This window comes from Engystomops pustulosus, chromosome 3 (assembly GCF_040894005.1).
Source record: "Engystomops pustulosus chromosome 3, aEngPut4.maternal, whole genome shotgun sequence".
Taxonomy (NCBI): Eukaryota; Metazoa; Chordata; class Amphibia; order Anura; family Leptodactylidae; genus Engystomops; species Engystomops pustulosus.
The window spans coordinates 129,760,125-129,787,513 of record NC_092413.1 but is presented as its reverse complement, the minus strand read 5'-3'; the positions used below and the strand labels follow the sequence as shown (position 1 = coordinate 129,787,513).

The window sequence follows — 27,389 nt, the reverse complement described above, 5'->3', positions numbered from 1 at the left end:
AGACCACTGCCACCATACTTGATAAACCACAGAAAAAGTTGCAGTAAAAAGTAGCAAAACGACAAAAAAATTAGACAATTTTGCTTGCAGAAATAAAGATACATCTCCCCCCTTTAAGTCCTGCCTGGTGAACTTCATGCAGGGGTGATGGCCTGAGTGCCCACAGAGAGGGCTCTGAGTGTCGCCTCTGGCACCCGTGCCATAGGTTTGCCACCTATGATCTAATTTTATATTAATATGAATTATGCTGAATGCCCCTTTAAGTTGTCCATTCTACATACTGTATTGTGCACCCAGTAGGGCAGTGGTGGCGAACCTGTGGCACGGGTGCCAGAGGCGGCACTCAGAGCCCTTTTTGTGGGCACCCAGGCCATCACCCCAGCACACCAGACAGGACCCAAATAATCTTCCTGCAGTTCCAAGCAACTTAAAAGATGCTGCTTTCAGCCATATATTAAAGTGATACTTACTTCGCTATTTGGGAATGTGGGGAGAAGGAGAATGATTAGACAGGGCAGAATTATCTTTGGAGGATTTCCTACTGGCCCCACGATTCCCTGAGTACAGAGAAAAACTGGAAAGAAGCTAAAATGATGCAAATTTCCCATCTTGTCCTCAGGAGGCCAATATAATCGAACGTTGTTGAGGAACAGGGAGCAATAAATTACTGCTTTTTAGTTTTGGTTGGCACCTCGCAATAAATAAGGGGGGTTTTGGGATGCACTTGGGCACTCGGCGGCTAAAAGGTTCGCCATCACTGCAGTAGGGGTTACATGGGCATTGGAGTTTAATGTCAGGAATGTATATTGACAGTAGACTTAGTAGACAGTAGACTTTGCCTCCCAGAAACTATGCCATTTGGAACAGCCAGATAGAGGAAAAAGAAATAGACTGACCCACTCAACCTCGCCTTCTCCTGCTGCTGCTGATGCTTGCAGAAGGGTGTTTCTTTATCTTACAGTATACACTACTGTTAGGTACATGACAGAGTTAGATCCATATTTAAATATGCCTACCTTCTTCCTGGATGGTGCACGAAGGAGCACAACTTTTTCTCACAGTGAGCACCATAAATGGATGTTGTTTTGGACTAATTTTTACCTAACAAATGTCCCACTGACACCATCTGTCAGTTACCTCATTTTGTGATAATTTGCAATTGGTACAAGTTACAACTGAGGGTTCTATCACCTACCTATTACAGAGACTGATTGTCCAAGAATGGTGACCAGGTGACATTTAAATGGGGCATAAATCAGGAAGCGGCAGAAAGGAGCAATTAGACCAAAGGGGGCATTTTAAGGAGGGGTTTACATCAAAGGGGTCACTGGACACATGAAGGGGATATTACACTAAGTGGAGGCCACTAAGGGGCACATTATATTATGTGGGTTCCAGTAATATACTTTATGGGTACACTATAGGGTTATAATAAAGAATGAGTCAATGGTTTGTTTAGGAACTGGTCCTGGGAATGTCTTATGAGCTGAGAATTTTCCATGGCATACTGTATGCAGCACATCTTATGTCTTTCTTATGTAGGGAGGAATGCCAGTGGGACGTAACTCCACTGTCATAGACCAATCTGTCCCTGTTAGGTGGCATTCGGACATTTCAAGTACATTATGAAGTGAAAAAACGTCTCTCACTGCACCGCGTCCAAGCCATGTAGCCACAAACACTCATCTCCCTCTGGAGAAGGGTGAGAGGTGCTCACTCCCTCATTCTAAACCTGGTTTGCTGATCACAGCCCATGTCTTCTTTAATTGGAGCCTTAGACCTGAAACTGGCTGTCACAGCCCCGCACAAAACAGCCACAGTCGATGACTGTGCTGTCTGCTGAGGACATTTCATATGGGGGGGAGGACTGCTGAACACATTTTATGGGAGGGACACTGCTGGGGACATTTCATTGGGGGGCTCTGCTGTGGACATTTTTATTAATGAGGGAAGCCACTGTTGTACATTTTATTAGTGAGGGGAGGCTGCTGTGGGGACATGTTGCTAAGGGTAGGTCACTTCTAGACATGTTATTAGTGAGGGGAAGCCTCTGCTAGACATTTTATTAATGGGGTAGTCTGCTGCTATACATGTTATTAGTGAGGGGAGGCCACTGCTGGATATGTTATTAGTGAGGGGAGGCTGCTGCTGTACATTTTAATAGTGAATGGAGGCCACTGCATTTTATTGGTAAGTGAGGGTTGCTGCTGGGACATTTTATTAAAGAGTAGCAGCTGAAAATCCCACTCTAGGCCTATACTCAAGGTACATTTTTTCCATTTTTTGTGGTAAAATTAGGTACCACGGTTTACACTTACATATATGTGGTTTGAATATTTTTTTCCTCACAGTGAAAAGCCCAAAGACAAGGGGACATGGGTGAGTGGGAGCTATAGAAAAAGGGGTATTATTATGTCCTCTTTTCTGTAGCCGTCTTCTTATCAAACATAGCCGTCTTAGATATGGATTATTTGCAGGGAACACAATTTTATTTTCCAAGGACCATGAAAAGAGGGTTACCCGGCCTGGTCCCTGGTAAAATATTTTTTGGTGCAGCCGGTCCCCAGATACAAAAAGGTTGGGAAACATTACTGTATGGGACACACACAGCCAACAGGTGGCAGGATGACCAACAAAGAAAACATTGGTTTTGCATTTGAGACCACGCTGAAATAACATATAATGAAGATATTTGCACCTGTTCTGTGTGTTTCACCACTTCTGGCTTTGGCTCATAAAAGTTGATGCAAAAAACTATAGAACTAATATAATTGCTGTGAACTGGCTCATCATTGTTTTTTTTTTTTTCTATATTTGGCATTGTTTTGGCGTTGTGGTACAAATGCTGTTTTGCGACTTCCTATTGCACCAAATGAACATAGGACAGTGCAAAGTCACTTTGACTTCACACATAATTCATTATTTGCATAGACCAGTTTAGGATAGAATTCATGAATTTGTGACTTTTCATTTAGGAGCAAGTTTTGGCACAGTTTTACACCAGTCCTCACCCTAGTCTATGTTGAGACTTTTTATGTTTTTTTGCGACTTTTCAGGGGGGGGGGGGTTTATTAAGGCACGTGCGCCTCAATTCTGGTGGTTTTGTGCCCAAAACACTGTCAAAAATTCCTTCAACCACACTTTTCAAGGCTTTTAGTTTTTTGGCAGTTTTTCAACTTGTCCGAGTAAGGGGCGTGACCCCCCCCCTTTGAGGTAACCGGGTGTGGCATCACGGGTGTGGCTTTCAGGAAATCGTTGCCCAAAATCTGGTGCACAGTTTAGACCAACTAAAAGTAGGTCTAAAGTAGGAACCGACAGTCTTCGACTGCACCAAAATTCATCATCACAGTGATAAATGTGGACTAGTGTTTTACAGCTAGAAACTGATGGAACCTGAGATACATTGTTAAATATCCCCCATAGAACTGTTGCAGTGAGCCAATCTAATGATAAATTACCTTCCATAACTCTTGCAATATATAATGGGGGAAAATCATCATAACAATTTGTCTTTGACTGGGTTGCTATTTCTATGGAAAGTCACAAAACAGCATTTGTACCACAACTGCGCCAAAACAACGCCAAACATAGACAAAAACCCCAATGATTAATCCCCCACAATGACACAGTGGTTGCACATTTATGGCTATTTTAGCAATGAGTATTGGGAGACCTCTGACTTTCATTGTACTGTATTGGATTGTATTGGTTGTCTGGCTAGTACCATATTATGGGATTCTTTGGCTATCACTGTATTTGGAAACACTATTTGGCTTTAAAATAATATAATATGAAATAAAATATACTCAATCTAACCCAACTTCTCATTTTAGGGAGGACCTTCATAGTCAGAGGAGTAAGAATGTTACTGTACAACACTGTATTTCACACATTTATCTCATAGTAGATTGCAAGTTTTTTTCCCCCTACGCCCAAACATCACAGGAGATTTACCAGTCATTTCTCTAATCTCCCAACTAACAGGGGAATGAGCATTAAATATATCTGAAATCCATGGTTTTACTCATTGCAGTTTATTTGAGATTAATTCCTTGTACTATGTACATGAATAGATGATGACAACTATACATATTAGCTGTTCAGAGTAAAACAGTACTAACATATAAACCAATGAGCATGGATTGTCACTCAATAACGGCTGTATTTCTGATATTTCTATTAACATATTCATGAGTCAGTATCGGCTTTATTTAAAGCATGTGTCATCCAAGAAAGGCTCACTTTAGTGTCTGCCATTCCAGATCAGCTATATTTAGATACCTCTGATTAGACATCCGCTCAGCTTTTATCATCGTAGGGATCTGTTCCATCTGCTCTCTCTAAATTTTCAGGTTTGTCTTGTCCTTTTACATTGCCCACAAATTATGGTATGACATTAACTGTACATACTGGTGCCAATTGTAAATATTCCTCAAACATGCTTAAAAAGTGTAAATCTTCATATAAACCTGTATTACTTAAAGGGAACCTGTCACCAGGAGACCCATTTTTAGCACTCCCCCAGTCCCCACAGAGCATAGTACATACACTGCCAAAGTGTTTTTGTATTAAAAATTGGTTTTACAGAAAAAAAGATATGTTATATTGTACCTTTCATTAGCATCTGCTGTGTGACTAGGCAGTTGTCCAATAGGAGGGGCTGGAAAGGAGCAGCCCCCACCCCCTTGGGGAACAGCTACTCCATGTGACCTTTTCAAATATATGAAAACACCCATCACTTGGCTTAGCGACGCCCCCTGCTCCTCTACAGCCAATCCCGAGTGTGGGGAGTTATTCATATATTTGTAAAGGTCACATGTTTCCCAAGGGTGGGGGGAACTGCTCCTTTCCAGCCCCCCCCCCATTTGGCAACTGCCTAGTCACACAGCACATGCTAATGAAAGTACAATATAACATATCTTTTTTTCTGTAAAACCAATTTTTAATACAAAAACACTTTGGCAGTGTATGTACTATGCTCTGTGGGGACTGGGGGAGTTCTAAAAAAGGGTCTCCTGGTGACAGGTTCCCTTTAAAGGGGTATTCTGGGAATATGAACTTCTGATCCAAACACCCATAATGCTATAAATAAATGAATACAACAAAACTCCATGTCATTAATCACAAAATGGAGCTTAAATAGTTTGCTGATCCATAAAATGTTATCTGGCTTTCTAAAGTAGGCGGAGTTATCTCCAAGATGGCTACCATCTACAACTGAAAATCCCATGGTGTTCACTTCTCAATAACGGCTCCTCCCTCTATGTGCTCTGCTCCCAGTGATTATGTAACAGACCGTCCCACTCTGTTACCATAGTAATAATGTGTGTAACTGCCATCACTTCACATTACCCCACTGAGATGGGTCTCACCACAACACTGGCCAAACTTGATACACTGCTACTAATGGACTGCAGCCAGACGTAGTTATGATCACATGACATGTCTAGGTAGGGGCAGGAAATGTGATGTGGACATGTGACCAGCAGCCATCTACTGTCCTGTGTATCCTCCTCAGGGACAACATCACAGGACTGATTTAAGAGCCAGTAGCATTTTACTTCCCCATTACAGTGTATGTCAGCAACATTTTTCTGCTAAGGGGAGCTAATTTTTATATAACAACTAATGACATATTAGCTTATATTTTAATTACCCATTTGAATATGACTTATGCTTATTCCTGGAATACCCCTTTAACGTAACAAGAGGCATGAGGACAACATCAGTCCCATTTTGTTTATTTGTGATCGTTTAACCCCTTTAGTTAGCACAGGTGGGGTGCAACTAAAGGGATTTCTAAATTGATTAATAATAAAAAGCACAAAGATGGTTCATCATTCCTTGACTTGTCCTGCACTAATGACTTATCGACTCCCCAGTCACTGACACCAGTGGTGATGGTGGCATGGCCAGAACATCGTCGCAGAGGCTTACTCACCTACTCCCCAGCTCCCTTCTTACTTCCTGTCTGTAAGGGATGAGGCTCCAGTGACTGTGGGTCAATCACTGGCCTCAGCATTGACATGGTCATGGACATTGACATCACTGTGTTCTTGATGTTCTTGTTCAGTGACCGCTGAAGGCAGATACTGGCCCACAGTAGGGAGGGAGCTACACTAGTTTTAGTATCGCTTTTATTCTACTCCTCCCCAAGTCTTCAGTTACATTTTCCAGTTAGCCTTGAAACCCTCCTTTAAAGTACAACTGTAAAGTATAAAAACTTTTGCCTAACTCTTCACTAAGCTAAAATAAGCATTTTTTTTATTTACTCTAATTATCTATCTGCAGATGTTTAGCTGCTAGCAGAGGTTTTACCTTGTTCCTCTCTTTCTGCCTGGTTCTCTAGCCATGGGAATTCGTACAGTATGGCTGGAAACAAGAGGAAGCTTGTTGGGAGGGACAGTAGGAGAGGAGTGCAAGAAAACAGGACCTTGAGTGATATCACACTTCAGGTTGTCCTATTACAAACATGCTCTGATTGGTTGCCTTTACCCCACTAATAAACATAATTCTACTGAATAAAGTCACACTTTTCTGAAATACATTGAATACTACAGTCATCTGTCACACATCCATGCAGGCAACACAGATTTTATTTTTATACACACAGTATAATTTTTAAAAGTCTCTTTCACCCCATTGTGATCATTAGTGCAGCCTGCAGCAATAAGCTGTGCACGTTGAAGTAGTACTTTCTAGCAATTTTATCTCTCGAGATGGTTCCGTAATCTAAAAAGCTGGTCAGATTTCATACAAAAATACAATTTTTAAGATTAGAAAATAAGTTAAAAACCTTGTACAGAAAAATTCACAAACATGTATAGAATTTTCACAAATATAATCCTGTAAATCTGACAAATCTCAAACACTTTGACAGTACAAAAAGAGATCTTTTCTTTGATGTGTCAGTAGCATAAAAAATGTGAAGATGTTTTTTCAGTGTGTGATCCAGAAAATATCCACAAATATATCTGCTCAGTAGAAATGCATAAATTCATGTTCCCTTCCAGACATCATCTAGTGTTCATTCGGAGCTGGTGGATAACAATGCTCTCTAAAAAGAGAAGAAGAAATTGTTAAAGAGTGACACCATTTGCATCAAACTCCAAGCATTTTCTCCATTGACTTTGGTGTTTATTTATGTCTTATTTCTATGCTGATTGAATTTTAAGAAACAATTTTCCAACATGCTAGTTACAAAACTAAACATGCAACTTTTCAAATACATCCAGGTTTCACCAATGTTCCACCAACATATTTATCATCTTTAGGGACCAATTTTATGTGACTCAACTATACTATAGGATAAATAAGGGACACCAAACATTGATCATCTACTTTAATTAGATTAGAAACATTATTATAGATATGATACTAAAAGTAGTATGGTAAATGGTAACAAGTGTTTTCCACATTGTGCTTGCTTTTTGTCTGTGTAAAACCGGGATTTTTTGGGTCTACCAAAGAAATCTTTGTGGGAGACAACCCTCATCTTTACGGCATGTATCTGTCTACATCTGCTGCACCCATAGGTTCTAGTAACGGCTTCTAAATCAGCTCACAAAAAACAGACTGAACTTGGCACGGATTAATATGACATTTCTGGGGCCTAAAAGTCATGTTTTATGGCCTCCAGTGCACATCTCTGTTGTGAATAACGTTTAGCTTTAAACTCTTTTGCATCCTGTGGACACAGATACATTGTGAAGAACCAGTCATTTTTTAAACAGTAGATCCAGGAGATTCAGCTTCATCCTATAGTATGGACTCAACTGATCTCAGGGGTTGCAGTGGCAAAACCATACTTGGCAATCTCCATCAGCTCCATCATCTCCACCAACGGGGTGGCCCAGCCATGCCTGACCAGCTGCTCTGCTCATCTCGGGGAGTGATCAGGGGTCCGATGGAGGTAAATTGAACCCCTTTTTCTCATGATCTGAGGGCGTCTCATCACTGAGTCCCCCATCGATCAGCAAGTTAGGCCCTAACCTGTGGATAGGGCCTAACTTGTTTCATGGGAAAAAAAGAAATGAAAGTGGTCAACTCAATGGAACACGGACTCGCATAGGTGGATGCTTACAGGGCCTGTTTCATGATGCTGAAAGAAGCCACTTTCTTTGGCCATACTATGAAACAAGGCTCTCTGCTAAAGTGAAGAAAGATCTTGAAAGCCACAAGGAATTAATAGAGAAAGTATATTAAACTAAGGCATTACTTTTCCTGAATGACAATTATTACAATATTTAAAAACATCAGCCATGGAAAAAGAAAAATACAGCTACAACTACTGAATCTCTTTCTGCTGAAGGCTAACACCTTGTTCACTTGAGACTGAAATAAGTCCTGGTGACGATACCAAGACAGAACTGAAATGTGTCAATTCTTAAACATTTAAGATCCTGTTCCAAGTATCCTTTATCCCACTGTATAAGTCCTTCCGGCTTTTCTTGTTCCGCGGTTGTTGCTGAAACGGAGGAGCGAATCCATCATGAGCCGCACCTAAGCTACTTTTGGTATACCTTTCCCACCACTTATTTCACTATGAGTTGCCATATTTGTTATCACTTACAAGCAGATCTATTATGTGAAGTAAAGAGAATATTGTTCATTCTAGGTATTGAAAGGACAAACTACAATAGTTGACAACAATGCTCATGGTCAGGCTACTTGTAAAAGCCGAAGTGTAAGTAAACATGTTAATAGGGCACCCTATTCTAATGACAAGTATAAAATGTAGACAAGTGCATGCAACACACCAAATGCACTCTGTACATAAATATTTGACATGTTAGAACGACACTAATGTGGAGATGGAACACTTAATATACTGTTATAGTTAACCTCACAGTTTTAGTTCAATTTCCTTTTTATGTAAGTTTGTATTGTCTATTAATCCTGATTGTCACATAGAATAAACCAATGGTATACAATGAAAAACATCTCAAAACAAAAAACCCTTGTGAGTTACATTTTGTGAACCTGTGAACGTCCTTTAGATGATGATGAATATATGATGGAAGACACAGCTGCTGGAAGTGTAAGCCTCAACAATAGTAGATGGGACGTCACAAACCATGGAGAGTGACTTTAAAAAGTGTCTCTCATTCTAGAGATCCATATAAATTAGGATTACAGTCCATTTATGTGAACTACAGGGAAATTAAAAACTTGCTGTCAAATGACAGATCATAGCTAGAGGTCCCAGCACTTTAGCAGTTTATGTTCACTAATTAGAAAACAACTGTAAAATGTTGATGTTTACATCTCCTTTGTTTATTGCTTTACAAATGAAATATTACACTATGGTAAATGATGTTACAACACTGCAATTATGATGAGATACAATTTCCTTAGTCCTTGTTCTAACTTTCCAAAGATGAAAGAAAAGTGGGGAATCTGTTTGATTTTGAAATGGATTTTCTTGCATACAGAAAAATTGCAATCATCTTTATACTTTGATCAAGGAACAGGATTTGAGTGTTCATGAAAAGTATCTATTATTATACAGATCTATTTTCACAATAACATGTAACTCAAGCGAATATGATATTATCAATATAACTTGTTTAATAAAAATGACACATTCCAAAATTTACACAAAAATACAGTTTGCATTGCCTAATATCAATAAAGTACAAACAGGCAAAATATATATTACATTTCCTAAAAGACTTAGTACAAAATGCATATTTAACATGCAAAGCATGTCTCAATGACTCCGTGGTAGATGTACAACATACTGGAGATATGTGGGCATGAATCATGTAGTCACTCCTCTGTACATCAGAAGATGGCAGTATTTGCATGTGGTTTGGAACGCAAACTACTTATAGCTATAAGTACTGTACACGCAGAACACTTTCAAATGAAAACTATGTACATCCCATAAGGGCAAAGTCATATGCATCTTTATGACATCATCATCATAGCATGCATCTCACAACTTGCTTCAGTAATAACACCTTATATTGTAGACTGTAAAACATTGAAGTGCAAATATGTACTTTTTTTTTATAATGGAGTCTTTACATAATATACAGTATAACCTGGAAGCAGTTAATTTTCAGGAAATGCCTATAGGGAGGCTACTATACCTGTCACTAATAATATTATTCTATGTGAAACAAATAGCAACTTGTTCAATTGTTGTGAACAATGTTTTACAGTCCGTCAATATTCATAATTAATGTTTGAGACACATGGTTATTGTTCTTAATCTTTGTTACTTGTAGCCATTACATTGAGGAGGTTCACAGTTCATCAGTCTGCCAGTCTTTTGAACAGCAGAGATGAAAAAGAAAGTCATGAATTAGTATGAAACTAAAAACTTTGATAAACAGGCTACTGCTTTTACTGGTAGCAGAAACACCTGCACATACCCCTAAGGCTTAGCCTCAGCCCTTCCCCCCTCCAAGAGGGGCAGAGCTGCCAGCTGCTGATTTCTTCAGTTCTATTTTCATAGACTGACTCTCGCCACGTGGCTCAAATTTTGACAGATTTCCTGCTCCTGGCACTGCCATTATTGGCTTTACTGCTTTCATACCTTTTGTCATGGGAATGCGGGTAGGGATGTGGCGTTGGGTTGACCCATCCTGTGGTGTCTAAAGAATTAGGAAAACAAATTAATCAAAAAGTCCATACAATATATATAGACTGCATATAACACAAACACTGATAACAGTAAAAATGGCAGACAGTTGGTAAGTTATATGGATTTATTATGGTGTATACTATACTTAATAACCTTTATTTTAACTGTAACCAGCTTTAACCTTCACATTTGATAGCTGCATGCATTCTTTATTGATTCAAAGGCTATTTACAAACCCCAAAAACACATTCTTTTCACTGATACTTCTGTTCTGTACAATTGCCAAATCCACACTAGTATTTACTTTCTGTCCTAAGCATTTGTCTCACCAGGCTACCCATTTTTATCACAAATACAATGTCATATATTTTCTAAAGGCAAACAACTAACAATTTATAATTCAATATATTTAATTAAGCTGAGTTGTAGACTTACCATTGATTGAGTTGCACGAGTAGAGGATGTTGAAGCTGGAGTTATGGTTATTGAACTGGTTACTTTATTTGTTGTAGGTCTGGCTGATAAGTTAGTCTTTGGTGATCTGAGTACAGTACCAGTTGTAACTTCTTTATTTTCTGTAGCAACATTTAAAGGTCTAACAGTTATTACTGGAGTACCTTCTGAAGAACTACCAGGGTTGCGTTTAAATTGAGAACCTAAATGAATATGTATTTTGTTATCTTCTGTAGTAATTATGTTTGCGTTAGAATTGAATTTTCTTATTGGTGTTGGCACAGTTTGTTTTTCAGGAGTAACTTTAAAAACAGCACGTCCCATAGTCATTTCTTGTGCATCGGGTGACACAGATATCTCTGGAGAGGCAGCAGATGTTGATACAGTAAGTATCTGAATTGGTGAAGTAGGCCTTTCCCCAAAGCTGCTTCTGCCAGTTTCTGCACTTTTTTCCCTTGAGAAAGTTGTTATTGTAACAGGAGACATTGACCTTTCCGGGGATACTGGGCTATCTAAACCTTTTCCTTTCTGTGTCATCACACCTGGAGAAGGAATAATTGTGATTCGAGGCTTCTGTGTCCCTAAGGTTGGTATTACTGTAGTACTAGAAAAGAAGTCCTCGGCAGGTGGGCTTGTGATCTCTAAAGTAGCTGTGCTGTTTTCATGATCTGGTGTTACTCTTATATGTAAAGGCTGACCCTGTTTTGGTGAAAGAAATACTTCACTATTTCGTCCTGGACTGGGACTTGGACGAACTGCTCTTTCAGGAGTGACTGGTGTCCCAGGGGAGCCACTTTCTCTTTTTTTCATCCAGGGAATCCATGATTTTCTCATATTTAATTCAGTAGATGCTGGTGGATACCTTTCCAAAACTGGTGACCTCTCTGTAGGTTTTTTAAGCCCAACCTGCCGTAAATTGCTCATAATATGATTTTCTTCTTGGACAGACTTTCTTATGAACACTGCTGGTGTATCTTCCTCCACCATTTCATTACTTATTGCATCTGTCTGGACTGCTGTTGATGTTACAGGAACATCTACCATTCTTCTTCCATTCATACTCGGTCTTATAGCTCGACTGTATCTCTTTGATAGCTCTAGCTCTTTTGTCAAATTCAGTACATCCTGTCCCATATTTTTATTTTTATTCTCTTCTTCCATAAACCTTTTTTGAAGAACTGAGTAGTCAACTTGAAGTTGTGAAAGTTGATCCTCCTTGTTCATCATATCATGTATCTTCTCTTTTAGTGCTTGAACCTCTGATCTCAAGTCTCTGTTTTTAGCCTCCTCTACTCTTATTCGATGTCTAAGTTCAGACTCTTGACTTACAGCTTCTCCTTTCTCAATAGCTTTATTTTTTGCTATCTGACTTTTCATTTCTTCAAGCTGAAGAGACAAGATATTTGCCCTGTCTTGTTCAGTTCTATATTTTCTCTCTAGTTGATCATATTCATCTTCTGTCTTCATCAAGTCTCCTTCAACCACTTCAAGCTGCTGTAAACGATTCCTTAGTCTTTCTATTTCTAAAATCAACTCTTTTGTCTTGTTTTCTTCTGGATGTACAGATTCATAACTTTTTTTAGTTCTACTTTTTGCTGCTTCCCTCTCTGTTGCTTCCATGCTTTCTACTCTTTTCATTAGTAGGTCTACCCTACAGCTTAATTCAAAGTTTTTCTCTTCCTCGATTCTTTTTCTACTTACTGCTTCATCTCTTTCTTTAGTCAGGTTATAAACTTTTTCTTCCATCTCTGATTTTAACTTCAAAAGATTTTTACTTTCATCTATCAGTTTTTCTGTTACCTCCATAACTTTACCTTGTTCGGTCTTCAAACACTTATTTAGATCATTTACCTTGCCTTCTTCAAGTTTTATCTTCTCCATTATAATTTTCCTTTCGTCAACGAGCATGACAGTGAAACTTTTTAACTTTGATAAGTCATCTTTTAAATTATGCTCTGTTTTCTCAAGTCTTCCTTCTACTGATTCCAGTTCTTTAACTCTGGCTTTAACCAATTCTACCTCCTTAATCAAGTCCCTTGTCTGGGCTTTTTCTTTATCCAGCTTCACATAAAGCTGAGAGCATTCCGACTTGCTTTTTATAAAGGCTTCTTCTAATTTTTCTAATTCTGACATTCTTTTTTGCAGTTTCTCAATGTCCAACTTCAGTTCTTTGCTGTGGTTTTCTTCTTCATGGAGTTTCTTTCTGAGTTCTTTACATTGTGATTCTGTCTTTGTTATTTCTTCATCCTTTCCTTCCATTTCTAAAACACGCTTTCTTAAATTTTCTACTTCTGCCATTAAGCTTGAGTTTCCACATTCTCCATTAGCAATTTTCTCTCTCAGTTCTTTCAACTCATCATCAGCTTTTTGAAGGTTTTTATTTACTTCTTCTAATTCCTCAATCTTACGATTGAGACCTGACAGCTTAAGACGTAGCTGACGGTTATTGGATTCTTGAGTAGCAAGTTTTGCAGTCATCTCCTCATGCTCTTGAGAATATTTTGAAGTTTTATGCTCAAGGTCTAATTCTAATTTAACAACTTTTTGGCCATCTTCATTGGCTTTAGCATATACTGCTTTGATTTTGGAATCTGCTTCATAAAGTTCTTGAGTTAGATCTTGTATCTTCTGACTTTGTTGTCCAAGTTGTTCAATATGCATTTGTCTCTCATCCACTAGCATCAGTGCAAATGATTTAAGTTTTACCAGCTCATCTCTAACTTTATTAAGTCGTTTGTTATATTCTTTGTCTTTACGTGCTTGATAGGCTTTCTCCTGCTCCAATAACTTCTTTAACCTGAAAAACAATCAAAATCATAAATTTAAAATTCAAATACTGTAGATTACCACAACTCTGATGTTATGGGACAACAGAATGGAAATAAACAGCCAAGCAGTGTAAATAAACAGCCCAATTTTGAGATTGGTAGGTCATCAGCTTCCACTTAATCAGCTTTTAATTGCATGTGCACTGCACACTGAAATCTTAGAGACACACCAAAATTCCAAAAACAGTGTCATGCCTATCAGAAGAACTGCTGTTTATAAAAGGAAGGAAGCACTGTTTTATTGCCTGGCAATACTTTTAATAAAAAAAGGATGACATAGATGAAGGATGAAATAGAAGCTGTCCCCAACAAATGGCATATTTTCTAACCAAAATTTTATGTTAAAGGAAATCAACCACATGGATTCAGTGGTTTTAACCAAAGCATACTTACATGCTGGCATGTGCCCCCTGAAACTGGATCCATTCATCATTTAGCTTTTAATGGCTTATTTTTCATGCAAAAAGATTTTTAAAATTTGCAAACATCTTCCCTTCCTTACCCTACCAGAGAGTTGGTGACAGTGATGGAGTCAGCAGGGGCTTTTGTAATGTAATGTAAGGTGGACTCTGTCGGACCAGAGCGGGGAAGTGACACATGCAGGATATTGGGCGCACAATCTTAGTGAATCGCGAAAGAGTCCATTATTGTGGGACAATGCACTTTTGGTGAGCTCTTACAGATGAGTGAGTAAATCTGCCCCATTGTTAGGAATTAATAAAAAAAATGTTTCATTTTCTTTGTCACTTTTTTATTACAAAGTCTACACACTACTATATCCTGGAGGTTGCTGTATAGCATGCCATTAAATGCTATTACTAGAGTTCAGCCAAGATGGCAGCCTCCATAATCAGCAAAAGATAATAGAGCATTAATAGTAGAAAATAACAAATTTCAAAACTGATTTAAATGAGACAAAATTTGGCAAGACATGACATTTAACTAAACCACAGTTAAAACATAAACCTGTAAAGTATTTGATTTTCATGGTTATTTATAACTCCATATATGCAGAATGTTAAAGAGTAATAAGATATATACAATGTGTATATAAAACCAATGAATAAATCAATAATTCACCAACAGTACATATACAATAAGCAAATGAGTTAGTGCTCTACCATTATACATACACATAAATCAATAATGAGGCTATAATAATACAATTGCTAAACATCATTTGTATAGGGTACTGCACACTCTTCAATTATATTTCATTTAATGCATTTTCTACTATGGCTTTGATTCATCACAACTGCTGCACCATCTTCACAGCCTGCAGGAGGAATCACACTGCCAAAAAGCAAGAAAGGACTGTGTGGACAAAAGAGCTCACTCATGATCACAAGCAGCATGTCTTAAAGTGAACCAGATCTGGACCCTTCTTACCTTAGCAGACAGTTTATTCTCCTCGGAAACCTTAACAAGATATTTTCTGGCTTCACTTCTCTAGGGAATTTGCCAACACATTCCAACCATGTCATGAGGACAATAAAAGGTGACTGCTGTGCATAGAAGCTGGGACCACTGACTGGTGATGTCATCCCCTCTTACATGCTTCATTATTGTGCACATTCACCCGTTGTGGAGGGGTGGAGCAGCAAACCCCCAAACACAAGGAAAACACTGAAACTTCTCTACAACACATTTCTGAAAAGACTGACGTTGCATATAAAGTCTCTTCCACAAAATATCAATCATAGTAAAGTAGCTGAAAATAGGACTTTAGGAAAAAGGAAATGTAGGTCTGCCTTTTTATTTCAATTGCTTCTAGATACACCATCTAATATCAAAGTCCTCAAGCATATGTACCTCCATATACTGTACAATATGTGTTTAATACACTAAAACTTTGCATGTGCTGTTATATACTTTGGCATTAATTTCATTAGATAACTATTCGGATCTATTTATTGGGTGTTATTGTGTATAATTCCTACTATATTATACTACCAAACAGTAGTCTGAAGCCTTCAGCTGATAGCAAGGAGTAGAGGGAACATGATTCATGTGTTTGCACTGCACCATGTTAGCATTAGGATTTGTCATGCAAATTCAAGCAGAGGGCTATTCCCATCTAGAAATCTAATAGAGGGGTGACAATAGAAATCAGTTTTCTGTCCTATTTGTGTAATGATGTGAGGATAATGACCTGCGTGTAGTTCTTGTTCTTACAGAGAGAATTTTTGTGTGTTACATAACACAAGGTTACATAACGTGGTTGTTGTTATATAACAAAATACATGGCTGTGCGGTAACACAACAGACTAGCATCAATGCTTTGTTTCCCCCAGATTTCACAAAGAAGGCACCCAGGCGGCAGCTCGGGAGGCATCAGTCACCTCTATCAGACACACAGCCAATGGGAGATTAGCTTTCACCCCTACTGAAGCCTCATGTTCTACATACAAAAAGCCCCTCCTGCAGGGGAAGGGTTAATGCCAAAACAAACTGCAGGTTCCATTCAGATGATGTAGTGGGAGCAGTTTTTGAAGAAGATTGACTAAAAGCACTAAGAAAGCAGTCACTTCAAGGTTTTGGTGGTCTGCCAGCCAGCGATAGTTAACTAGTTTAGAACCCAATAGGAAATTCCCATCTATAAAAGTAAGTGCACAATGCAAAAATCACATCTTAGCATTGACATTTGATATGTATTGTAAGATATTGTATCACCTGCTAGGAAAGTTCATGATTTACGTGCCAGCTTCACAGGGTGTGCTACAGTAAAGGAACTAACAAAAGCAAATAAGCAAAAAGATACTTTGTTCTGCTTTGATGTATTACATGATCCCTAGACACCTAGTACCTGCTGCAGCACATGGTTAAGGTACTTTATAGCAGTGTCTTTTCTTGGAAGTCTAAGATGAAATACCACATGGCGTTATTTATAGCTAATCCCACTACAGAATATAAGACCCAACAGTTTTGGAATCCTTCCAGAGTTAAGTTTGAATCCCAACCAGAAATGGCAAGTGTCACTTTAAAGGAAATCCACCGTCTGATTCATACCTTTTATAGCAGTGTCACAAAGTGAATCTACTTTGCAGCCTGAATCTGGTCTTACAATAGGTTTTTATGGTATCCTTTTTGTCTAAAACAATGTTTTAATAACATGCTAATGTGCTGCAAGTGCTCCATCCAGCAGGAGTCTGCAGCACCTGGAGCCTGGAAGGGCTCTGATGACGTCCGCAGAGCACTTACAGCATATTCTTATGCTCATTTATAAGATATGAATCACATGGTAGATTTTGTTTAAATAAGCCCCAAATTACTCATGGAAGACCTTGTATGATTCTTAGGGGGTCATTTATCTTCAAATTTTCTTATTTTTTTCTTTTATTTTTGCAAATTCTTTGTGCACATTATATATATCTGCGCCCAAATCTGTGACTTTTCCACTCGCCTAGCAAAACTAGCTGCGCAAGAATTCATCAGTGTTGTGCCTGATATATCTTTAAAATCCAGTTGTGAGTCAACTTTAGAAGTTGAAGAAAAGTTTGAGACTTTTGTGCGACTTTTTATTCAAAATTCGCACAAAAGTCTCAAACTTTTCTTCAAAAACCCTATAGACACAGCTGCCTGATATATCAACCACCAAGATAAATCAAACAAGTCCAAAAGTCAGAAAAAACAAGAAAAGACAAATGACCCCCTTAGATTTATAAAGTACTGAGGTATTGTCAAGCTTTGTAATAGTCTAGTGAATTATCACCCAGAATTAATTTCTGCAGAGGCATTGGGGCGTATTGGGGCACGAGCGCCAGCGTATGATAGCCCCGCCGCTGCATGTTCGCAGCTCGATAAATCAAGAGGCTTCTGCCTCTGATATGGCAGGCAAACAGTATTTACAGCATGAAGCTATATACATATTATTTGGTTATAAACAAGTTTCAAAATAAAAATTCTTAAAGGGGTTATCCAGGTATAAAAATTTACTTAGGGCCGGGCTGGGCTATTATCTTGCGCCGCGGTCCGTCTCATCTGTGCGCCGGTTTGTTTACAAGGGCACACAGGGAACTTCCAGCCGGCCGGAAGCTCCCATCCGACACCATCTCCCAGCGCTTACAACGCTGAGAGATAGGGACGGATTGGAGGAGCCGGCCACATCACGTCCCGGAAGCTGTGCGCTGCTTCTGTGCCCCTGTAAACAAACAGGGGCATGGATCAAACGGACCACGGCGCGGGACATCAGTGGCGCTGGAGGGGGTAAGTACACCTTTATAATTTTTAAATAGTCCTCCCCAGCCCGGACATACGCAACTTTATATACCCGGATAATCCCTTTAATATGCTACTCATATTCTTATGTTATTCAGAGTGCATTTAGTGGCTCAGTAAAAGTGTGTTGTAGATTTCTATGTGTAGTAGTGGGTAAAGAGTTTGCTTTTCCATAGGGAGCTATAGACTATGAACTTGTCATTCTTATTTCACAGCTGGAAACATTGGTCACCATTAAAGGTCAAGTCTTACCCTCATCCTGATCTACATTGCAGACGCATACAGTGAATATCAGAGTTTTTTCTTTAAATGGTGCCCCATATCATAACCCCATATGGTGCCCCATATCATAATCATGGCGTTTTGAGTTCTTTTCAGTTTTTTTGTAGCGTTTTTGAATTTCAACTTGTTCTCCTTCATGTTGTTAGAAGTGTTGAGGACATTCCTACTGGGTCTCTGTTTTTTTACATGTGAGAGCACAGAATCTAAAATTTACTTTTAGTAACAGAGATTGCAGGATAAATAGACCTGCCTATCATTGATACTATTGATATAATTACCTATTGATGACTAGCTGTAGATCATTCTAGAGGAAAGCTAAACCCCACTTGAAGCCAATTTTTCTCCTGTTCGGAAAAATGCTTCAAGACTCCAAAACTTCTATGTTGCAATTCAGATCCTGGCAGTAAAATGGTTTGACATATAAAACTAGTCTTAAAAGGGTATTCCCATTTCAGCAAATTGTTGGTATTGTTTTTATGATAAAAAGTTACACAATTTTCCAATATACTTTCTGTATCAATCCCTCATGGATTTCTAGAACCCTGCTTGCTGTCATTCTATGGAAAGCTTCTATGTTTATTACGAGTGGACAAAAATCTGACCATGGTCACACAGGTGCACAGCTCATTATCTCAGATAGTAATCAGAGCTGTATGATATAACGAGCCGTGCACCTGTGTGACTATGGTCAGATTTCTATCCACTAGTAGTAAACATAGCAGCTTTCTATATAATGACAGCAAGCAGAGATCTAGAAAACTGTAAAGAATTGATACAAAAAGTATATTGGACAATTGTATAACTTTTTATCATAAAAATAATGACATTAATTTGCTGTAATGGGAATACCCCTTTAACTAAGTTCTGTTCTTTTTCTTTATCTAGAAGGCAGCTTGATCAGCTCAAATAACACAGTACAAGCCCCAAGCCTGTTACACATACAAAACAATTCTTCTTTACAGTTACTGTGTTCTTTATTGCTTGCAGATCACTTTCCTTTGCAGGTGATGCAGTTTCAAGATGACATCACTAGAAGAACAGCCAGAAGCATCTGGGTGCCAGGATGACTAAAGATACAAGAATGTTTTATCACAGCACAGCCAATATGCAGTTTGCTCAGAGGAGGTTATATGAGACAGCAGAAGAAGATAGCCATCCAAAAAACCTTGATCAATTTGGTTTCTAAGGTCCTAACTTATTCTGCCTTTTACTACAGTAAGTTGTTAACCATTCATGTCCAAGTCAGAGCTGAAAATGTCTCAGGGAACTTTTTCTTGCAATTCATAGCATGGTTGGGAAAAAATACTACATATAAGTTTTTAATAAGAATTTGCTTTTGTTGAAGCATCAACAGTCTTGCTCACAGCAATATCTATAGAAAATCTCACACACCGGCCACACATAATAACCCCTTCCTGCCAAGGTCCTTTTTGTTTTTTTGCGTTTCCATTTTTTACTCCCCACCTTCAATAATGTATAACTTTTTTATTTTTCCATGTAAATAGCTGTATGTGGGCTTGTTTTCTGTGTAACAAATTACACTTTATAGTGAGGGTATTTAATATCCATGCCATGTACTGGGAAGAGGAATAAAAATCCCAAATGCAGTGAAAATGGTGAAAAAACGCATTTGTTCCATATTTTTGTGTGCTTGGATTTTATGGCTTTCACTGTGCGCCCAAATGACATGTCTACTTCATTCTTTGGGTCAGTATGATCAGGTGGATACCAAATTTGTAAAGGTTTTATAATGTTTTCATACATTTACAAAAACTAAAACCTTCTGTACAAGAAAAAAAAATTAATCATTTTGCCATCTTCTGGCGCTAATAACTGAGTACTGAGCTGTGTGTGGTGTGAGTTTTGGCAACTTTTGATGGCCTTTTCAATGCTATCATTTTAGCAGTGTAAAGCTTTTGATCAATTTTTATTGGATTTTTAATATTTTTCAAAATGGCAAAAAGTGTGGTATTTTTTCGGAGTTAAACGCATTGATAGATTGGGCATTTTCGGATGTGGCGATACCTAATGTGTTTGTGATTTTCACTCTTTATTTATAACCATTAGTATATTTTGATAGATGAGACATTTTGGGATGCGAAAATACCTAACATGTTCATTATTTTTACTGTTTATTTTTATATCTGTTCTAGGGGGGTGATTTGAATTTTTATTTTTTTTTAATATATATTTTTTTTACTTTTTTTATTTTTATTTTTTACTATTTTTCAGACCTCCTTGGGTACTTTAATCCTCGGTTGTCTGATTGAACCTACCATATAGTGCCATACTACTGAATGGCAGTCTTTGGGGATTATCCTCATCATTCATTACAATGTGCAAATTGCACATATGCAGCAAACACCCACATTGTATGGAGAGGGCTTAGAACGTGAGCCCTCTCCATAGCCCGCAGTTAGCATGTGACATAGTACTACATCACAAGTCGGCAAGGGGTTAAAGCCCCTCCACCAGTTTTTTGTCTGATTTTGAAAATCCTTTCAGTGCAAACTTCTTGCACATTTATTTATAAAGTATCCGTTACACAGAATTGTGTGGCACACTATATTTTAAAGGTGCACAAAATAAAAATTGGTGTATTTTCTTGGAGCAGAATATTGGTTTCCCCAGGATCTGACTGTAAATCTTCTGACTATGGTCAGACAATTCCCTCTAGCTTATCTTGCATTGCAGGAGAATGGGGAGGGGTAGGAGGCAGACAGTACAATACAGACAGCCTCTGTAGGTTTAGCTGTGTACCCACACACTTCAAAGGCCTCACGGTGCCGTACGTCGTATCTTTTGATGGAACATGGTGCTGTGCGCTGTGTATTCCTATGGAGAGGGGCGGGGGTTAGCAGGCTCATCCCCTGCTCCTCTCCCTGGCGCCGATGTATGCCCGTCGTACTACGGTACGTCGGGCATACATCGTGTGAATGTAGCCTGAGGGGTACAATACTTTGTATTCAACTCAAGTCAGCAAAACGTGTTGAAGAATGCTTCAGCCATTTTTTTTGTTAAAATTGGCTTTTATTCAGGCTTCCATAATTACAGCTTGCACAGAAATATTGGCCTGAGACTGCCATACCTACACATTTCAAATCCATACGGTCCTTAGTCAGGATATAAACTAAAATTCACAAACCAAATATTTACAACAAGTGATAACCAATCACAAAGCCATACATAATGCTAATGATTTAGAACACTTGTTCTAATAATGCAACTATCAAATAGGGAAAACCTGAACATTTTATGCAAAATCACACACACATAAATGTTGCATCTAACATTACAACAAGGTAAAGAACACCTTGCCTTGGTCATTATGCTACAAAACAACTGTATTGCAACAACTGTATTGTGAATAAACTGCTTCTGCATTACAGTCTGACTCAGCAGACTGTAAAATATAATGCAGAATCACTATGAGAGCCTCTTACAGGCTCCAAACTGTCAAAGTATCTGGTTGGCACCCTTAAATAATGTCATGAGAGGAGGCGCCAATCATAAGCCAAGATGGCGGTGCTCATTAGGTGACTTGTTGGATTTGATTTTTGTGATTGCTGACTTTTGTGACTAACATGTGCCACTAGACCCCTTCCCAATGCTTCTCTGATGAGGAGGACAAATGGTTTGGAAAGTTGAAGTTAAACTCCTAATGCTTTTGTTTTCATGGGAGAAAAGACATTGGGGGTCATTTACTAAGGGCCCGAATCGCGTTTTTATGGCGGGTTACTCGAATTTTCCCTGAATTGCCCCGGGTTTTTGGTGCATGCGATCGGATTGTGGCGCACTGGCGCCGGCGTGCACGCAACGGAAATCGGGGGGTGTGGACGAACAAAAACCCGACGGATTCAGAAAAAAAAAAAAAACATTTTTAAAAATTGTCGCTGGCCACACACTTACCTGCACCCAGCAATGGATCGTGAACTCCGGCGGACCTCGGTGGACTTCAGCGCAGCAGCGGCACCTGGTGGACGTCGGAGGAGCTGCCTTAGTGAATCGCCGGAAGACCCCAATCCACCGCAGAGAACGCGCCGCTGGATCGCGAATGGAACGGGTAAGTAAATCTGCCCCATTGTCACAGGTTTACTCTACTTTGTTTTATTGGGGCACATTTACTAAGGGCTCTGCACCTGTTTTCTGACAGGTGATACATGTGATACATGTGATACAAATAAGGGGGCGTTCCAGCGCTCAGTTGGACTGTGTGTCAGATTTAACATGCAAAGTCTATCACATACCCTATGTTAACGGTGCACCACAAAAAAGTTGGTGAACTCTGTCGGGCCAATGCAGGGAAGCGACAGATTCATGATTTCTGGTGCATGTTCTTAAAGGGAACCTACCACCACAAATCTACCTATAAAGGTAGATTGGGTGGTAGGTGGATCAATGGGACGTGAGGATAGCCCTTTTAAGGGCTAATCCTCACGTCCCTGCACTTTTTTGATAACTTTAATTTGATATTTATTCAAATTTACTTATGTGGCTACCGGGGCGTGGAGTAGCCGCATATGAGATTACACGAGGCGGCTACTCCACGCCCCGGTAGCCACTTTACCCCTCCTACTCACCCATCTTCGGCGCGCAGCTCCGCGCAGCTGCGCGCCCTCTTCCGGCGATCCTGCCGTCTGCGCATGCGCAGAGGAGCTGGCCCGCGCCTGTTTCGGAATTGTGACCGCGCAGGGTAGCCGCCTTGTGTAATCTCATATGGGGCTACTCCACGCCCCGGTAGCCGCATAAGTAAATTTGAATAAATATCAAATTAAAGTTATCAAAAAAGTGCAGGGACGTGAGGATTAGCCCTTAAAAGGGCTATTCTCACGTCCCATTGATCCACCTACCACCCAATCTACCTTTATAGGTAGATTTGTGGTGGCAGGTGCCCTTTAATGAATCAGTCGCACCGAGCATTATACACAGCCAGAGCACTTTTAGTGAAGTTTCTGACTTTCTTAGTAAATGTGCCCCATTGTGTTTGTAGGGGAGAATGTTAGAAATAGCTGTCTTACACCTGTTAAGGAACAAAATGAACAATTTCTCCACTACTACCCCTCTAAATCATAGAAAGTATAAAATACATTATTGCTTAAGAAGATGATATCATGAAGAAGTGTTCATGCATTGTATAACTGTAGGCTTTTCGAGGGTATAGATGATAGTATGAGTTAGGCCAAGCATTGCAGAACTCAATCTTGAGTTTCTTGGCAATGCTCTTTTTTAAAATTTAATTTTTTCTGATGTATTTTCAAAAGCTTATTATTATACAGTAATTTGCTGTGGATTTTAGTGCTGAAATCAAAATATAAATCCACAAAGTATAAACCCATCTTCTACGTTATTATCGTTCATGTGCTCTCAATTTACTAAGAACCTCCACCTCTTAATAATTGAGTATGTGTACTTTGCTGCCGGACCAAATCTCTTCCAGGTGTGACTTGGTTAAACCTGCACAAGAGTTCATGAGAAGTCAACAAGCCAGGGCATTTTGTACTTACATATGTTCTCGTCTTAATGTAATGTATGTGAAGCCGTTACTGAATGTACATGACTATTTGACTAAAGGAAATCTACCATCAAAATCAAGCATGATAAACCGGGGACACTTACTCATAGATCCAGGCACCGTTATTGTAGTACATGAGTTACATGTGTTATCAATAGCTTCCTTCTAAAATCAACTTAAAATTATGCTAATGATCCAGAATGGGTCTAGGGAAGGCATTACCAGAACCCCGCCATGCTGTAACTTCACAGGCTTTTGAACTGTGCAGAAGCATTTCTCACCCTCCCCCTACTCACTCTGTAATCTCACCCTGCGGAAGGGGGGAAGTGCTACTGCACAAATCTTTTATATTACATGGTGGAAGCGGTAGAGTCCCTTCAAACAAACATAATTTGCGGGAGGGGGGCTTATGGGTAATTAATGACCTCTGTGAATGAGCTGTTCAGCAGGGTCAAAAAATGTATGCTATAAAGAAAAAATCACTAAAGCTACAAGTTCAAATTTGTTGGATGGATTTGATGGATTATTTGCAATTTAAATTTCACAACTCGTCCTGAGAACAAACTGAGAACAATGATTATTAGCAGATTTATTCTCAAGATTTGTAATAAGTTATATAGGGTGAGAAGGGGAACGGTCCAATTGAGCTTTTATTGCCAGTAATACAATAGCATATTGCAAAATCTTGACTTGTTTGGTGATAAAAGATGTCTTCAGAAACAGGTATGACACAAAAAAGGCATACTCTGCCTGTGAGGCTATCGCAAGATGCTAATAGCATTCAGAAAGTTGTCTCTTGTGTTTCCAGATTATTACATTTCAAAGAATTGATAACATCTTATTATAGTAATAAGATTAAGGAACCAATTAAATGGGAACTTTTAGTTTTGTAGCTGGTTTACATCAAGCAAACCTCATCTGAAAAGCTCTCTATCAAGCATGAATAATAAAAAGACATTCGCCCACATTTATCAAAATGAGTGCAGTCTGTACTCCGTGCAGTTTGCCTGTGGAGTGTGCTGAGGGCGTCATATTAATCAAAGCTGTGTACGCTCTGCATTAATCTGGTGCTCCCTGCACTGCTCTGGAAGTATGCACCATTTTTTTGGTGCACCTTTAACATAGAGCTTGCAACACAATTCTGTGAAATTCGGAGTAATAAATGTGTTGTGCGTCCGACTATGCATCAAAATGCCCCTTTAGGTGCAGAATTTTGTGGCACAGGGGGCATAGTGCAGTCGTGACAAAACATTCGTATTCGTAAATACATGTGCAAGCAGTATGCATGTTCTTTTCAGTGTCAGACAGAAAATCGGTGCAAACACTTCAATAAATGTTTATGTTCAATACGGTTTTAAAGGAAATCTACTACTAAAATATCTCTAGTTAAACCAAGCATACCTCTGTCTAGCTGCATGCTCCCTGATGCAGGATCTTATGTTGGTTATCAATAAAACCTTGTGGTTTCTTAAAAAAAAAATTGCTTTTTAAATTATCACACAGGGTGCTCTAAGTGTTGGTAACTATGCACGCCTGCTGCATGCTATGTATTATACCCACATCCTCCCATTCAGCAGTTCCCCAGAGCCAGTGACTTCACCTGAGAAGCAGCTGGCTGCGCTATTCGAACAAGAGACAGCTGCGCAAAAGTTCCCAAGAGCCGGTGGACGTCACCAGCTCTCATGAACTGCGGAATGGGAGGGTGTGGATATAATACACAGCATGCAGGAGGCGTGCATAATCAGCAGCAGCCAGAGCGCCCTGTGTGTTAATTTGCATTATTAAAAAATCAATTGCATCAGGGTGCAGACAGCTAAACAGAGGTATGCTTGGTTTAACTAATGATTTTCAAAGTAGTAGATTTCCTAAAGGAGTGAAATTTAAAAGGGTTTTCCATACAAAATAAACATTTAACAGCTGCTTATGGCATTAAATATCCTACTCACCTTTAAAATGCCCCTGGTACCATAATCCTGTGGTCTCCTTTGGTTACATTTCCGATGTACTGACAAGTAAACAGTGCAGTCAATCATTAGGTCAGTATGTATGAAAACCTAATGTTATGGTCATTATTGTTGCGAAAATTTTAATTTTCTTGCGTACACTGCTGGTAGTTTTTTTGGTCTGGAAAAGCCCTTTTGCAAGTTTGGGACCATTCAATGTTATGTAAAGTCTTAAAATTTTAGCTTTTTTGGGTTGAGTCATGCCCTAAAGAGTTAGAGAGACCATTAGTACAACCATTGACCCTGTTGCTTCTTGTCAGACTGTTTGTAACCACCAAGTTTACAGACTCAAATTTGAGCAAATTACTCTACCCTTTACCTGTTTCATTCTGTTTTACTTCTCAAATTTTTTTCTCTGCAAAATAAAAACTTTTCAGAGCTTTTGTTTTACTATCCAATGTTTCAAATACTTGCGCATGTACTAAAGACATTGAGAGGGGTTAGTCTTCCAATGATTAGGGCTTACCCATCACATGCAGGTCCTACCAATGAAATTGGCACACATAATTCAATAGAGAGGCAGTTTAGCCTGCATGTTTAGCGAAATTTGGGAATTTCTGGAAAGAACTGAATTCATAGAGGGAACTGATTAATAGTTTGGATTGTAGGGGTGTAGGTGGAACAACATGAGGGATGAACAGGAAAGTGTGCATGCTATATCACAGCATTAGTGTTTCACAGCATACCTTTCGCGTTCTTGTTCCAACAAGTTGGTAAAGTCATCACTCTTATTCATGTAGTCCGTGTGCTTCCGTTTCTCGTTTTCCAGTTCATACACAGTCCTACGATGACACTTCTCTGCCAGAAGTAGCTGCTCTAACATACGTCTGTAAGTTTCTTTCTGCTTTTCTTCAAGTCTGTCCAGCTGTGAATAATAATAAAAGGCTTGATGATTTCATTTGTTAAAAAAGCTAAGATAAGGATATAGTAACATGGTAAGCCACATTTTTCACATTAGCAGAATTTATCACCATGTTGTCTGTTTTTTTGTACTAATTTTGAGTCTTTTTTGACTTATCATTTAAGTTGTGATTTTTGTTGCGACTTTTCAGTTTGACAGATGAGACAAAAAAGTCTCAAAAAGTAGCTCCAGAAATCAGGAAATCATACGCCGACACTAAGTGCGCCAGTGTATGATTGTGCCCCCACACCCGACACTCGACGGATCTATCAGGAGGCTTCGGCACCATACCTGCACCCTAGCTTGCGCCCCTTCAAGCGCAGTGTGCAGGCCCACTGTATAGCCCTGCACCAGGCTCTTCCTGCCCAACCAACTATCAAATGATTCAAATACTAGCACACACTAAAAACATTGGGCCAGAGATTGCATAGAATTAATACAGGTGCACAATTGTGTTCCATCTACCGGAGCCTGGTTCTTCAAGTTTCATTTTTGGAAAAGACTAACTGGTTTGGCTATTAACCTGCATATTAATCAGGCATTGGTGTATAGAAGCTGCTTTATTTAGGGTAACATTGAAGGCATAGTTTGCTATTTC

The 27,389-nt window shown here is 39.1% G+C and overlaps 1 protein-coding gene across 8 annotated transcripts in view; it reads right to left on the bottom strand.

Annotated features, from left to right (window-relative positions):
- Positions 1-4,983: 4,983 nt before the first annotated feature.
- Positions 4,984-27,389, bottom strand: part of FILIP1 (filamin A interacting protein 1) — a 130,038-nt gene continuing 107,632 nt past the window's right edge. For 4 of the 8 annotated variants that reach the window (XM_072142103.1, XM_072142102.1, XM_072142101.1 and 1 more), the window contains 4 exons: positions 26,577-26,755; positions 11,030-13,844; positions 10,383-10,604; positions 4,985-7,057 (listed from right to left, as the gene is read on the bottom strand). In XM_072142103.1, coding sequence (XP_071998204.1) covers positions 10,398-10,604; positions 11,030-13,844; positions 26,577-26,755 — 3,201 coding nt within the window. In that variant the 3' untranslated portion in view covers positions 4,985-7,057; positions 10,383-10,397. Of the gene's footprint in view, positions 7,058-10,382; positions 10,605-11,029; positions 13,845-15,264; positions 15,428-26,576; positions 26,756-27,389 lie in introns of those variants that run through there. The other 4 variants (XM_072142104.1, XM_072142106.1, XM_072142109.1 and 1 more) reach the window with 3 other exon arrangements.